This window comes from Caretta caretta, chromosome 4 (genome assembly GCF_965140235.1).
Source record: "Caretta caretta isolate rCarCar2 chromosome 4, rCarCar1.hap1, whole genome shotgun sequence".
NCBI lineage: Eukaryota > Metazoa > Chordata > Testudines > Cheloniidae > Caretta > Caretta caretta.
In genome coordinates, this window is record NC_134209.1 from 25,359,014 (window position 1) to 25,376,107 (window position 17,094).

General features: G+C 39.7%; 1 protein-coding gene across 2 annotated transcripts in view; it reads left to right on the forward strand.

The window, feature by feature from the left end:
- BMP2K (BMP2 inducible kinase) overlaps nt 1–17,094 on the forward strand; it is a 106,028-nt gene that overhangs the window by 63,451 nt on the left and 25,483 nt on the right. For both annotated transcript variants that reach the window (XM_048846643.2, XM_048846644.2), the window contains exons 11-14: nt 1,290–1,465; nt 2,607–2,702; nt 4,955–5,139; nt 11,702–11,859. In XM_048846643.2, coding sequence (XP_048702600.2) covers nt 1,290–1,465; nt 2,607–2,702; nt 4,955–5,139; nt 11,702–11,859 — 615 coding nt within the window. The remainder of the gene's footprint in view (nt 1–1,289; nt 1,466–2,606; nt 2,703–4,954; nt 5,140–11,701; nt 11,860–17,094) is intronic.

Below are 17,094 nucleotides of genomic sequence, written 5' to 3' on the forward strand. Positions count from 1 at the left end.
TCCAGAGGGCTCCTGTCCTGTAGATAGGTAGGTCAGATTTTCTTTTTCCCCTGCAAAGCAGAAAATGGCCAGTAGGGGAACTCGTGAGCAGCTGCAACAGATGTTGGCTGTGCACCCATACAGTGATAAGACTGATTCAGATGCTTAATTTGAAAAGTGGCAGGATACTTATGAGAATAATTTGTAATTATTTTCTTAACCTAGTTGCTCTCAAGGACCACTGCTTAAAGCTTTGGTCACAAGTGGCCCCAGGGCACAAGTTTTATACCACTGGCCTAGAATGTTACACATGAGGTACATGATACATGAGCTACCTGACTTCATCTTACTTAGACAGCAGTGTGTAGTACATTAGTAACTACTTACCTAATAAAGGCTGCACAAAGAGGACTCTGTGGACTGGAGAATCTGGCCCAGTGTGTGTGTGTGTTCAGTATATTGCAAATGTTTGTGTCAATATGCTCTAGATCTCTGAATATACAAAAACATTTTTTCCTTAGCTATTTTTTTAAAATCTTAAACAACTATAATGTGTGAGGAGTTAGATTTACCTTGATGCATGAAGACTTCATGTGCCTAACTTGCCAGCGTGTGGAGTGATCCACAACAAGCAAATATATATTTTCCTAAATGGATGAGTTATGCATCAAGGTACATTCATTACATTAAAGAGTCAGAAGGATACAAATGGAATAAAGGGAACTGTCTATTTCAGTATCAAGTTCCCACTAACTGGAATGTTTTGGGACCTCTGAGCATTCTCAGTAAAGAAGAGCCCTCGAACCAGCTGACAAAGGCCATAGAGTCAAATTATAAGAGCAAAGGGAGTTTCCCACATGACTCAGGCTGGAGGCATGAACTCTTAGAGTGAGAATTCTGCAAGATATCTTCAGAGATATAAAATTTACCTTGCAATTCTACCTTCTCATAAGATTTCAATTTCCCAAACTGGTCAAGGAAACTCTTAGGACAGGTCTATGTAACAAACTTGAATTTGTAAAGACTTCTGGTGAAGATGCTGTAAACTGACAGGAGAGGCAAGAGCTGTGTCGGCAGGAGAAGCCTTCTGGCCAACATAGTGCTGTCTACGTGGGGGGCTAGGGTCCATATAATCTGGATTTTTCACACCCCTGAATGATGTAGTAATACCGTAGTAACTGTATACTTGGACTTAGAAAACAGTTTGTTTGCAGTAAGAGTGTTAAAATAAAAATGTGACAGTTACTGACAATTCTGCCAATAAACTTCAGCAATACATGAGTAAATAAAATTCTTTAAAAACGTTATAGGAACCCTACGACCAGGAAATGGACAAGAGATCTTGTCCCAAGGGACCAATCAGCACCCTCCACAACAAAATAGAGTACTGCAGCAACTGCAACAGGGGGACTGGAGATTACAGCAACTGCACCACTTACATCACCAGCAACAGCAACAATTACTTCAGGATGCTTACATGCAACAGGTACAGGTTTATTTTACTAAAGGAAAATGCCATGTTTAAAAATAATTAAATGTGAGTAAGCCCTCTTTTTAGATTCTATATTTCAATTACACATGGAAATTTAAACTTTTCTACTACTGTGGGGGGGGTTCTGCCTTTTTCAGGCAGAGAGCAAAGTGGGCTGTCTTATTTCCCCTTTGTCCTACATCTGTTGTATAACACACTTTTTATAGTTACGTTCTACGTGCTAACCAGTTGCTGTTTCTTCCGGCTGCTTGAACTCAGATCCTAGCTGGATTTTGATTTAGCGCTAGGTGTAAGTGATGTGTTGTGTGAGACACCCTTTCATTCCAACAATCTAGAAAAGCAACCTGATGCTGGCAATGACTGTCAGCAATAGTTTGTTCTCTGAAGAGCCATCCGTGTAGGATTCTCGTTCTGTGGTTTTGCCTAGTCAGTGTAAAATTCCCATAGCTGTTGAGGTTTTTTTGACCCTGGAGGGTAGCAGCGGTGAGAGCAGAAGACAGATCCCCCTTCTTGTTGGATCCCCCTGTAAATACTACTTCGCAAACATTATGATCCCTTTTTTGACCATGGTCAGCAAAGGTGCTCCCTTTTGGTGATTGTGATTCTGCATTGCTCCAGCTCTTCTGTTGACACTGTGTATCCTTAAAAGACTTACTTAAACGTGTGTTCTGTTGAGTATGGCTTCCTAAATTTCCTGAGGATCAGATCATTTTACTTGTACTGTGTGGTGCCTAAAACACATTTGAGGGTGAGTGATACAATAAATAACCATCTGAGAGGGAATCTAAAAGAGCAACCAGGTTTGACAGATCCAGTGGGTCCATAATACATAATTTTTTCCCCCACAGGACTCTCTGCTTTTTAAGGTAGACCATTGAGTTTTCATTTAAGTGTTCACTTGCAAAATACACTAAATACTGGCCCCGTTTTTATATCTTGTACTATCAGAACAACGTGTTTTAAAATGCACCAATTGTTGATAGTGCGTTTTACACTTATTTAACCATTGCTCTCCTTTATTGAAAATGCTGCTGATGCATATAGATGCATTTTTTAAACAAGCTGTTTAAAATCATTACTCATTGAGTTGTTTCGGTTAATTTTTTCAGAAATATCTCTTTCTTTCTAAATGTAGTATCAACAAGCAATGCACCAGCAAATGGTCCAACAACAACTTATGATGCAATCTATGTACCAACAACAACCTTCCCCCTCCCAGTATCCTGCCATGGTATGTTGCCTGTAGATACTGCTATTCTTTCTTTGATTAGTTGGTGTGCTATACAGATTAATTACAATGTATAGTAGTCTTAATAGGTATCTGAGCTGCAATAGACATCTTAAATATTGGGCAGTGAATCATCTAATTTGTTTCCCAACATGCTACAGCTTTCAGTGCTAGCATGTTTCTCTGTTCATATCTGTTAGCTGATTTTATAATGAGCACATTTTAAAGAATGTGTAGATTTGGGTACAGTTAACACATGTTGCCTGAAACACTGCTGAGTAGTTATTCACTAGCCTGAGAGATATTTGGTTGTTACAAGAACGTAGGCAGATGTTCAACGTCTAAAGGTTGGTAGAAAATTAAAGCTCTATAAAATCCAATATTTGAAATAAACTTCTCAGGCCAAGACTTTTTCAAAAGTGGTTGCTTAAAATAGGGTTCTTAAGTGGCCTGAATATCCAGCAGCTCCCTTTCAGGCTCCATTATACTGGTACTTACCACAATTGGCTAACAGTACATGTAGCTTCTGCATTTGCATGCAGTCATATTAACTGAACACTCATTTTGAACACAATTATGGAAGTTTGATCCTTAAAGACAAAAATAGAAAATAAAGCACTACAGTAGACACCATTTAAAATATTTATAATTTTGCTTTTGCAAGTAGATACTGAAGTATAGCATAACGTACATTAATTTTGCTTGCCTTTGCCAGTAAATATTTTAATGGTGACAGTTGTATGCACAAACGTGGCTGAGTTAACATTACTATTAGAACCTTAACTTTCTCAGAGTAATGTTAACTTGGCTACTCCATGCATACTATTATGCAACATCTCATTTTCCTGTTTTTACTTTTTATATTTGTTCATAAATAAATATTCTGAGTATGCCATAAAATATAGGATGGGCACCAGAGCAGAGAGAGAATTTTTCACTTGCTTATGATAAAGCATTTGAAATCAAGTATATGTTACATTGACTGAAGTTTGTTTATATGAAATATTCTTGAATGCAGCTTTTAAAATATATCGAAAGTCTTGAATTAACAAACATCAAAAAATATCAGTTAAGTTAAACCTTTCCTTTATTTACCATTTGATGTATCATGATTTCCGTAAAGAGTAAATGTTCTTACATAGTACGTGTGCTGCAGTATGTAGGCACATCACGGTGGAAACTTTAAGCTCAGAATTTTCCTGCTTTAGAGAGATCTTTTGTAGGTGGTCTGGTCTTTTCTTAGCAAGATGGAATAATTTCCTATTGTTTTGCGGTATGCAGTCCCTCTGGACTTAGAACCTGACTGCAAAGGTGGTTTTATTTCATTAGACTTACGGTTAAACTTATTTTAAATTTTTCTATTTTTATTAATAGATATAATATTGTCAGTTTACTCCACCTTTGCAATGTAGAAAAAAGGACATGGAAAAATAATTAGCCCAATCTAATTAGTACACTCTCTTATCTCTAACATAATTAGAGATTTTACTCCCCCATCAAAATAGATTTATCTGGGTATGTGGGCAACTATAATTTTTGCAAGGATAATTTACACCAAGATTACTAAAATGAACATTACTCAGCATTTCAACCTTCAAGTGGATATAGTAAAACATAACTTGTTGACGGTGCATACAGTACAGCATTGTAAGGACTCCTCTGTGCTGCCATACAGTGCCCTCAATATATTGAATGTGTGTAATTTAAAAAAAAAAAGGTAGCAGTTATATATTTACTTTGATCTTTTTTCCCTCTCCAACTCATATGTTTCAATGAGTGATTTATTAAACAAGCAATTTTATTAGTAGTATAAATGCTCTAATACTGATTTCCTGCAGTTTCAGCAGAAATATGTAACTTTGGCTTTGCCATAGCCTGATGTTTTTTGTCTTCCTCCTCATATATTAATTTCAGACAAGATGGGTGAGGTAGTATCTTTGTTGAACCAGCTTCTGTTGGTGGAGGGGATAAGCTTTCAAGCTTCACAGAGCTCTTCCTCAGGTCTGGAGAAGGTGAAGAAAATTGTGAAGTTCGAAATCTTGTCCTGTCCACCAACATAAGTTGGTCCAATAAAAGATACTACCTCACCCACTTCATGTCTTATATCTTGGGACCAATACAGCTACAACAACATTGGAAACTACGATGATAGTCATATTGCAAGTCCAAATACTGTACAAGAAGCAAAAGGAAAGTGGCCTGTTGAATGGCCACATGAATTCTGGTTACTTTATAATGGTGAGTCTCTTCCTCAGGTGCAACAATACCAGCAAGCTCTCTTACATCAGCGGATCCTTGCACAGCAACATCAACAGCAACAGCCACAGTCTCCTGAGTATCTTACCTCTCCTCAAGAGTTCTCACCAGCCTTAATTTCCTACTCTGCATCGCTTCCAGCTCATGTTGGAGCAGTGATGGATTCTCCTTATACTGCCAATAGGCAAGTAGGCATGTTGTTGAGACAGTAGTGCCGGAGGCCCTAGTTGACTCAGTCCTGTTGTGATGGGCACTGTACAGATACTTGCCTGGTCCTTTCTCAAAGAGCTTATGCTTCCTTCACTATTCTGAAATGTATTTAAAATGTGTCCTACAATCTGCATTCAACTTGATGCTGTTTATATTGGGGTGGGGTGGGGTACTTCTCTGGTTACTCTGACTGACAAATCCAGTTCAGGTTCTGCTGCTGACAGAACACACCACTCATAGCTGCTTGCTTCTGGACTAACCTCACTTCCTGCCTTGGTTGGTCATGGGCTAAGTTGCTCAGGTATTGAACTTGACACTGCTGCCATTTACCATTCTGCTATCCCTAGGCAGGATTAAAACCTTTTCATATGCTGCTTCAAGGTATGAGTATGTTGTGATTTGCTGTTGACTGTTACTTGTACACCCCACAACACAAGCTATGGCTGAAGTTTCTTTCAGTTTTCAGGCCTCAACTTTAGCTGCACGCGGTGTAAACTTTTCTACTTTATTCACTATGCATTGGAAGGAAAAGATCAGCTTCATTTGTTATGATGGAAATACGAATGAGGCTGCAGCTAAAATATTTTCAGCTTACTTACAAAGCTGTGATTTTGTTAAATCAGTTTTCTGAACCAAACAGGCATGGATTGAAGGGTAAAGGAGAGAGCTGTTATGGTCAGATGTGGGTGGGGGTTGTGTTAAAAAATTAGGCTGAATTTGGCACCATATGGGAGCCCTCTCCACAGATGTAAGATCACACTTGAGACTCGGTAGCTGGAGGCAACATTCAGATGACAGGCAGAATTTTCCTCCTGGCCAGTAGCAGGAATCCACAGAGACCATATCAGATAAACAGGCATAGTTTGCATCCAGGACAGCTAGGGTATGCTGTTAGAACTCAGGATTAACCATGGCCTGAGGTTTGATAGGCTTCTGTGAACCAGGTGCTTCTCAGAAGCCCCAGGGAATTCAGCAGGAGATCACTAAGGTGTTGTGGCCCTCCAGGTAAGTCCCAAATCCCACAGCTCCAAATATCACCAGGGTATTGTCTGATGGGCCAAGATGACCTGACCACCACAGACAGGATGGGGGAAGAAAACAGACACCAGCGAGGATGTAGGAGACCTTATTAAAGAGGTGTGTCAGTATTTAGTTTATCATCTACAACCAGAGTCTACATATTTCTCTTACCTGTCAGGCAAGTTCACAGTTTCTTAGCAATGCAGGTCCCAGGTGGTGCCCCACCTTCCCCAACCTCAATACCTTTTTCCCCAAGGTGGCTGCCTCTCCTCCAGCCCCTTCCAAGGCAGTTTTTCTTCTTGGCACTCCTTCAGCTTAGTCTTCTTGGGTGCTGCTGGTGTTGCTCTTCCTCCTCTCTGGAATAAGCTGGGTCTGGCTTGTATAAACCCCAGCCTCCTCCCACTCCAGCAGACTCTGAAAAAAGTAGTTAATTGGAGTCAGCTTCTTGGGTCCTTTTTTCTTCCCCATGTGAGAGTTCGCTTGGTCACAGCTTCACAGCCCCTAAATCTCTGCAGCTTACAACAGAAAATAAAATCAAAAGTAAAATACAGACAACAAAATACAAGAACATTGACGAAAAGCTGCCAATCCTTTGAGTTTTTTCGGTTTTTATATGTTGTGTCAGATAGATACTGGTACAAGTTAATCATGTTTGAAAGACTTCAAGAGTGGATTTTCTCATTATTTTGTATTTTTTTTTTTAAAGGCCTTGACTGACTGACTGACTTGTTTTCATTGTCCTAGTATATTTCACTTCTACCTATAAATAAATGTTTCAGTTTAAGTTCATGCCTATGGATGCTCCGCCTTAAGATGTGCATGCGCTCTCGAGCGGAGATTGCAAATTAGTGTCCACAGGGCTGTTTCTGCTCAGAGCTGTGCCTCACTCATCAAACAAGAGGATAAAAGGAGGCATGAGCCTGCTGCCACTCAGCTTCCTCTTCATTGCCTACAGCTCAGAATGGAGCGTTCTGCTGTCTTCAGGTTTCTGCCATTTTTTCCATTATTTATTTTATCTGTTGTTTTACTTAATTATCCCCTTTTCTGTTTTTGGTTAGCATGTTTGTGCTCCTGGGAGCGAGGAGCTGATCCCCCTTCCTCTTCTTGGACCTTTCATTTGCGCTGGAGCACAACCTGTTACACTTAAGGGCTTAACCCCTACCAGACCTGCCGCAGGACTTGTCCCTGCAGTGACAGACACTTGAATTGCCTGTGGTGTTTGGGGGTCTCTTGCCTCCCCTCAAAACGTAAAGTGTGTCTGGTATTCAAAGACCGGTCCAAAAAGATAGGGAAACGAGACTAGAACTCCTGCCTAATGAAACGTACTCTAGTTCCAGAGGGGTCTGCTCCCTCCTCCTCCATGTTGGCCTCAACATTGCTGGCTGCTTTGGCCACTGTTGGAGCTTTGTCTGCAGCTCCAGAAATGATGGTTTCAAAGGAAAAGAAGCACGCCTCCCCAGCCAGGTGGACGAAGAAAAGAGGTAGGTCTTCCCATATGACCCACTTTCAGGAGACTGTACATCCCTCAGAGGGTATGGCTGAATCTCTGGCTGAGTCCAGGACCAAGGTTTTTGTACCATAAGAAGCCCTATATAAACAAGCCCAGTGGCACCACCTGATCCTTCATGACACTGCTGTATACACAGGGCTGTCCTGCATATCTCGACTCTGGTCTGTTACCGCAGTTCCGCAGACGGTTGAAGACCCTGCAGCTTCCTCAGTACTGCAACAGTCTCTCTCTCACCAGGAGGCATTTCCGCCTCTGGTAACAGCCCAAGTCTTTATTATAGGCTATCAGAGGCCTCCAGCACCTAGATATTTTTTTTTTTTTTTTTTGGGAGGACTTTATAATTTCTCATGAGCTGGAGTCTCCACTGTTGAGATCTGTCAGAGCTCCCTCCCTAGTAACATTCAGACAGTCACAAGTTGAGACTTACCTAAGTTGCTAGCCTTTAGAACTGGCTATGTTACCTTGAGGTTCCATTTGTAGCTCAAGAGAGGATTGGTCAGACTCCGAGATCTTGGTACAGGAATTCTTCCATGTACTGTACCTCTACACTCCTATGAGTCCCTCTAATGGAGAGAATTTGGGGGAACCTGGCAGACATTGTAGGCCTAGAGAGTCTGATTATCATTGAGAACTCCTACTTTTTTCTTGGGGATAAAGGATCAGTAACCTTACTGTCCATGGGTACCAGCGGACAATTCCCTCACTACTTCGGTATTGGATGATACATAGGAGGAACAAGAAACTCAGGCTGAGGGGATCTCTCTTCCTTCCGTCAGGTCCTCTTCATTTCTAGACCAGGTGGTAATACCATCACTGCCTTCCTGTGCTGGTGACATCAAGACCTTCCAGGACTTCAGGCAGTGGCTGGTGGGCTCTCTCCAAATCCTGCTAGAGGAAGTCCAAGAGTCGCATCATTGGATATTTGGAATATCAATCCCCAAGGAAAGTTTGCCTTACCTATTCATTTCTCTATCTCTTACGTGCACCCTGTGGCAAACACCTGCCACAATTCCATCCACCTGTAAGAGGGCAGATAAGATATATTATATCTCATCAAGTGGAGTAGAACACTTCTTTTCCCATTCCAGTCCTAATTCCTAGTGGTGGATGCAGCCAACGAAAGGAGCCATCAAGCTCACTCTAGACCTTCTCCAGTGGACAAGGGATCAAGTGGCTGGACTTACTGGGCAGGAAGAGCTACTAGTCTTCTGCTCTTCAATTTCATATTGTCAATTATCAGGCCTTCATGGCAAAATAAGACTTTGCCACATACTCAAAATTTACACATTTTACTGGACACCTGCCACAAGACCAGAGCGATCAATTTCAGTCCACCTTGGAAGGCTAATTAGTCGCAAAAGCCTCTATGCAGGCTACCTGAGATGCCACGGCTCCAGGTCCAGAGCCATTGCTGTGGTCATGAGAAGAGCATCCTGGCTCCAGGCCTCAGATCTTCTGAGAGAGGTGCAAAACACTATGGGGAGTCTCTCCCTTTAGAAGGACCCAATCTCTTCAGTGAGAATATGGACTCCTCGTCTTGCATACTCAAGGATTCCAGGGCTGTTTTGCGGTCACTGGGGATTTAGTGTTTGTTTAGTAGATCTCAAACTGCTCAAAGATCCAGTCCATTCCAGTATCATCAGCACGCCTTCTCTAAGCCTCAGGAACTCTTCTTTGGAAGATACAAACAGCAAAAATGAGGACCCCTTCCACTCCCCCACACACTTCTACTCAGTCTGCTCTCGACTGAGCTGTCAAAACCACCTCTTAGAGCATTGAGCATCCCATTCTGCTGGAACCTCTCTTGTGCAATTACTCCCTCGTGTCCCTTTTGGTGACTGTCTGTCCCACTACTTACCTTACCTCAGCCAAGTGGATACTGGAGGTCATCAGAGTTGGTTATTCCATCCACTTTCACTCCCCTCCTTCTCACTCCCCCTTACCCATCCCTCTTCAGGGACCCTTCTCATGAGGAACTCCATAAGACAAGAGGTTCAATCCCCCCTCCTCCTCCTGTGAGCAATAGAGCCAGTTCCACCAGAGTTTATCGGAAGAGGCTTGTATTCCAATCTCTTTCTACTTCCAGAGAGAGAGAGGGTGAAACTCAGGAACTTCAATTATGTCCTAGCACAGCACTTCAGAATGATGACACTCACTACCATTATTCCATCCCTAGATCCGGGAGGCTGGTTTGTTGCCCTCAACTTACAGGATGTCTGCTTTCATGTAGCCATCCACCCATCCCACAAGTACAGCTTACACTTCAGAATAGGAACAGATCACTACCAATATTGAGTTGTCCTTTTCAGACTCTCCATGGCTCAAAGGCTGTTAACAAAAATCCTCTCAGCAGTAGCAGCTTCTCTGTCAGCTCGATATTCCTGTACTTGGACGACTGGCTGCTCTAAGGCGGGTCACCTGAGAAGATCCAGTCATCAGTGGGCAAGGCATTAACCTTATTGTAATCTCTGAGCCATCATAGGAAATCCATACTAATTCTGGAACAAAGAATAGACTTTATAGGGGCCACTTTAGACTCCACAATACCAAGAGCCTGTCTACCCAAGGAAAGATTTTTCCATCCTATCCAGTTAATCTCAACACTGCAGTTCAGCCCACAAACAACCTTAAAGCCTTGTCTAGAGCTACTTTTGCCGGTGATATTCCCAACCCCAAAGAGAATTGGGTTGTCACCATTTTTTCTCTTAGCTTTTTAATTTTTAAATTTGAGTTGAATTTTTTCAGCCTGCATGGGATGTGGGATCATGGTTTTTATACAAACTGCAAAGGGGGTGAGGGGGAGCAACGTAGAAGGGGTTTGGAGATGAAACCAAGAGGCTAGGGCACAATGTTGTATGTTTCCAGTTAATAAGAAATGGAAAAAATGAAAGTATATTTACATATCTATTTAGGTCTGGTCTACACTGTAAAGTTGTGTGCTTTAACTGAAAAATTTCATGCCTTGTGTGATGTAGTTAAACCAACCTAAGCCCCAGTGTAGACACTCTCGACATAGCTATGGCCTCCCAGAGAGATGGGTTTAAGAACCTCTTCCATCGTGGTAGTGTCTGTCTATGGCACAGAACTATAGTGGTGCAGCTGCAGCACTGTAGGTGTGCCACTGTAGTGTTTCTAGTGTAAACGTTCACTTAGACATTCACATACTACTTAGTCGTCTTTGTTCCTTGAAAGTGATCTCCGAAGGAAATGGGTTTATGCCTCTTTTTCTTTTTTTTTGCTGCTGCGCTATATAAAGGCCTGAAAAGTTTTAAAAACCACATTCATTAGAAGTTGACATGTTATATAGCTCTCCTGTCTTCCGTTATTTTTAATGAAAACCAAAGAACAGGTAGTATTAAGATTCCAAGAAAGGAAAAACTTGATTAAAGAGAAAGTGACTTTATTTTGTTTAAAATTTATCTTTTTCTTGTTAACACTTATTTAACTTCATTAACTCTATAAATAATTGGAGGAGGAGAACCTTTTAGTCAATAGCCCCAGCCCTTCAATTAAGGACCAGCAGGTCCCAATCTACAGATACGTTTTCTCCTCCCCCTTTCCCACCCCCCCCCCAAAAAAAAAAAAGAAAATCCCAGCAACAAAACAGGGGAAACAAATTTTGACATTCCCAATATTCCTCCCCTGCTACCCTCCTAAAAAAGCAGAAATAAACATACTGGCTATTTTAAAATATAATACAGAAACAAATAGATACACTGCCTTGACTATTTCAGGTCATGTTTACATTAGAAGGTATTTGCAGTTTGGCCATGCTTAGACTGAATGGAGAAAAAAACTCAAAGTAAAACACAACTTGAAGTGAATTACATACAACAGTATAAAATAAGGTGGAACAAAACTCTAAACTATCTCACTGGGAAGTTGTCACATTGTGTGTAAGAACAAATATTTAAAGACCTCTGAAATGACGAAATTCTGATATGCTTAATTTTACATCAGTAGGCTGTAATGTTTCTTTATCTGCTTCCCCAAATTGACTTCACAGGTCAGCCGTTCCTGATACAGAGGCCGTTTCCAGTTACCCAAAGCAGAACATCAGTAACCCACCGGATATGTCAGGCTGGAACCCATTTGGAGAGGACAATTTCTCCAAGCTAACAGAGGAGGAGCTACTGGACAGGGAATTTGACCTTCTGAGATCAAGTAAGGGACGCTTGAAGGCTTATTTCGCTTCACAGTAAATAAGGGCTCTGTGTAGGTACACTCAACAGTGCCAAAGACTGTCCTTTTGAAGGGCCATGCAGTCTGTTGTACACAAAATTCTTTCTGAGCATTTGAGGGCAGAACTAGGTCCGCTTTCTCACTTTTCTTTCCATTTGGAAAATGTTGTGTGCGGGGGAAATTCACTGTTTAGCATTAGCAGCTATTGATATAATCTTTAACTCTTCAATATTTCTCACATCTCCTTGATTGTCAAGAATTCTAAGTATCAGTAGTATGGTGTTCAGATAAATGAGACAATTTAGCTGCTTGCATTATTCCATTTGCAGCTCTGTTTTCTTGCACACCAGAACAGAAGGGTCTGTTGGTCTGAAATGCCCTTTGAAAATGCCTGAAAGAAAAATTGGTCTATTACATTATGTTAATGTTTTGTAATGTCCTTTGATGAGTGGCTACATGTAAGGGCTGCTTTATTGTTCTGACATGGCAATAGTTGAATAAACTTTTTTCCTCTTTAAGTCAGATATCTCAATGTTTTTACTTGAAATCACTTTCTTTAGTCAACTTGTTGGTATTCATCCCGATACTATTTTCAAATGTAATTTTGTTAAGGAAGACTAGAGCTGTTTTTAAAAAGACCTGTAGCATGTAACAAAACATGACATTGACTTCAGAGTTACAGGTATAATAATTTGACAGATAGGATCAGATTTCTCACTTGTAAAAATGCAACAAAATAGCTAGTGGGGAATTAATGGAAAAAGAAACTATAATTTTAACAGAGCTGGCTTCTTTCACATTTCTGGTGGCTTAATTTTTCCACGTGACTTTTTTTTTTTGTAAGCTTGCTGTGAGAATGTGGAATGCCAACAAGCAAAGTGAACATAAGAATATTAAAGACCATATATGAAATCGTTTTTCTACCATTTAAATTCAAGAAATCATCCTAAAATAAATAGGGCAGAACCGAAAGCTTACCGTAGTGTTGCACGAATGTGGTTTATTTGTACCATTTTTCTAAGAGATGTCAAAGTAGCATTGCAAAAATGAATTATTTCCAGTAGAACAAAAAACTTGTTCTTGTTAATGTTTGGGAAATGAAGATTGTCCTAGTTGAAAATAACCATTCTTTAAAAAATTGAACTTGAAACTATTGTCTTTCCAGTAATTGTGCTTAAAATCTTAAGCATACTTCCTTCAAAAGGAGCCTTGGAAGATTTGGAAATCAAAATAATACTCAACAGGAGAATGTTTGTTTAAAAGTGAAAGGTCAGCATAGCGCTGCCCATTCTCATGATTCCTAACCACTTTGCTGACCATAATTATGCTAAATGTCCAGAGTATGTCCTGTGTCTGGCTTCACTGATTATTCCGTGTTTCCAATAGATGTAAGGAAAACAAAATACACTGACCAGAAAAATATTTTAAGTGGCTTCATGACTAATGTACTAGCTGCCATCTAGCAAATGTACTTACTGAGAATGGCCAGCTATACTGAGCATACTCAAAGTTATGTTCAGTCTGGTGAAAGATGTAGAAAAATTGACAACTTAAACAGATTCTAAGAAGGGAAAATAAGATTGTCAGAGATTTAAGATTTTGATTTTTTTCTTCATACAGTGTGATCATATTCTAAAATTCCAGCAAAATAGAAATCCTAAAGTAATGCTATTTTCACACAAAGTCACTTTCTTTGAAGGTTCTAGGAGGTTGATTTCTTCCTGTAAATGCTAGTGAACTTTGCATAAGGTTATCTCATCAGGAAATTCTAACACCATTGTCTCGGAGGCCCTGAAGTTATGTAATGCCTTTATACACACCTGATAGAGAGCTTATGACGCTTTGTAGTGAGATGACTGGTGGTATTCTCAGTGCAAGATTAAGGAGAATACAAAGAAGAATAGTTGATTAAGATTATTATACAGTCTGTAGGCTAGAGCTACGTCTACACTAGCACTTTTGTCGTTATAGCTTATGTCACTCCGGGGTCTGAAAAAAACACACCCCAGATTTACATAAGTACACCGACATAAGTACACAGATGTGCTCCCGTCGACACAGCGACCGCCGCTCATTGGAGGTAGTTTAATTATGTTGACGGGAGAGCTCTCTCCTGTCAGCATAGAGCAGCTGCATGAGCCATCTTACAGCGGCACAGCTGCATCGGTACAGCTGTGCCACTATAAGCGCACTAGTGTAGTCATGGCCATCAGTTGCTTTATTCCAACATCACAGTGAGCAAGATGGGACTGTAAAGTGATGGCAGAAAAAGGAAGAATTATTGTAACATGACAAGAATTAGAACAACTTTTACATGGTTGGTGGCTCCTGTTAACATTGCGTTCATTATATATAATGCCTGCCATTGAATTTGTGTAGTAGCCTTAATATGATGTTTCTTGGAACGCAGTCCTTGTAAAAACGGGAGTGCTTGAAACCACACAATTTTCTCTCCTCTTTTGCTCTTTACTGTTAAGTCGGGCGGAATATGTAGTAAAAGTTAGAGCATAGTAGACATTAGACTTCATGTTACCTTAATGCTGACATTTGTTTGAGTTATTCCTTATTTCCTCAAGTATACTGAGCTTCTACAAGAGAATTATATGAAGAAAATAAACTAATGATGTCTTGTACTCTACAATCCCTTGTATCTTTTCTGCTGATTCTCCTTTAACAGTTACTGATTACTTCCATTGTTCAGTGTTTGTATTATACCCTGCTAGTATAACTGACTAAACAAACAATGGATGCTGGTGCTGGTGTATCTTGCTTTTCCCCTACCCTAGTCTGTAAAGTGACTTTACTGTTGTACAAGAGGCTCATGATAATAAGCCACTAGCACTTCACATTGTAAAATTAAGTACCTGAGCACAGTTCCATTTATTCAGTATTTAGTACTTAGCTTGTACGTAGCACTGTATATTTAAAAAAAAAAAAAACAACTTTTCAAACATCAACTAATATCACATTACATTTCTGAACTAGGGAATAACTCCATTTATAGATAGGGTTAAGTGATGTGCCCTAGGTCCTTCAATGAGTTGTTAGAACCAAGACTAGAAACTCAGGTTTCCTGACTTTTTTTTTTTTTTTTATATAACCACAAGACTGCGCTGCCTAGGAAAATGTTTAGACATAACTTGCTGTGGTTTGACAAATAATACACTAGGTGGCAGGCTGGTTTAGTATACTGCAGGAGGTGCAATAGTTTTTATTCCTCACCTTTGGCTTGAGTCCAGTTTAAAAGCCTCAGTGGCAAGCCGTACTACACATCACAGATTTCCACAATCTTCACTCTGACAATGAGGGTTTTCTTAATGAATTTCTCATTGCAATTATTGACGTCCTGTCACAAAAGAGATCCCTGATATTAAGGCAATAGTAGACAAAGTAGATAAAATACTTCCATTACATTTTAGCCTATGGATTTTGATGTTGAGACAGTTAGCAGTCTTGTTCTAAATGTATGTTCTGTAATATCTATAGTAATCTTTTAAAATCAGAGCACAAATGTTTACCGCTATACAGTTAAAATGGCAAAAGTGGTAAATGTACAGGCATACTCCTCTACAGAGATAATTTACATAATTCTGGTTTTAGTTATTTCATTGTACATTAACAAGATTATACTTGATAAAATGTTTTTGACATCGTGCAGATGTGTTTAAATATATATCACTTCTCTTTTCATAAAATCACCAGATTCCTTTCAACAGGAGAAGACCTCAGTTTTTACAAGAGACAGCCACTGTTTATCACAGAATGTGTAAATTTTTTAGGTTTATTTTTGCTTTTTTTGATCTGAGGGAATAAGGACGGAAGAATGAAAACCCAGAGAAGAAAATTTCATTGCTGTACTACTTAGTCCGATAATTGACACGTTATAAGCTGTCATATAGTCTTTTGAAATAAACTTTTCCGTTTGCTTTCAGTTTCACTGGGCTGGCATATCACAAAATGTTGATCCTTGTTTTTATTTTCTAAAAGCCTAATTTGTTATGTCATGTCACAGTTTACATATACATTAAAAATATGTAAAGTTTTGTTCACCATTCATTAAACAAGTTTCCTAGGTTCTCCCTTTTGGGTCTCAAAAGTCAACGTTTTTAGGGTATATGATTTATCTGCAGCTATCAGCATCTTCATCTTAATGTGGGCACGTTCTACTGTACAATCTCTCATATAAACTGGTTAAACTATTATCTGTGTGCATAGTAGAGTATGCACAGAGAACTAAAGTTCTTGATGCTATGATGGTTAAGCTTTTTGTTCTCCATGTTCACTGCAGGAGAAATGAATAAACTGAATATTTTATATCATATATAAAAGAATATTATGCTGTGAAAAAGATCTTACTTTCACAGAGACAAAGTCACTTGACAAATAACCAGTAGATGAAGCTAAGTGAGAACTCTTTTGTGTAAAAACATTTTTTTTTTTTTCAAAATTAGCTATTCCATTAGCTACTGGCTTTTTTTCTGCATGGTTTCCTTTTCCATGGTCATGGTTTTAAAGATGCCAATGAAGCTGCAAAGGCCAAACATGAGTGATTGTAATGGGTTTCTGAAAATTATAAAATTGCATTACGACTAAATGGTTTCTTTACTGACTAAACACTCAGCTGCGGTACTACACTTTGGAGCCAAAGTAAAACACTCACTGGAATATGGGTAACAGTAGTTGAACGGTCATCTCTGCTCACTATGATTTTCTGTTATCTTGGCTCCTGAAGTCTTTGCTGAAGATTTTGTTCCTAGTGTAAATAAATAAATAAAACATACTTTCCCAAATTGGAAAATTTTACTATTGCTGAGTTATTGCTTTTTAAGCTCCAGTACTCTTAAACTGGAACCTATGGTTTTGGGATTGAAAACTGCCCATTCTCCTAAATAGAATTCCTCTTCAGATCCATTCTGAATCATATTATTTTTGAGATCCAAAATCACTTCAAACAAGTGTGCATATCGTAGAATCATAGAATATCAGGGTTGGAAGGGACCTCAGGAGATCTAGTCCAACCCCCTGCTCAAAGCAGAACCAATCCCCAATTTTTGCCCCACATCCCTAAATGGCTCCCTCAAGGATTGAACTCACAACCCTGGGTTTAGCAGGCCAATGCTCAAACCACTGAGCTATCCATCCCCCCATATGGGGCCTATGGTTGCCAGCATTCTAGAGAAATGTATAGAAGACCCATGGGCATGGGATGCTCAGTAT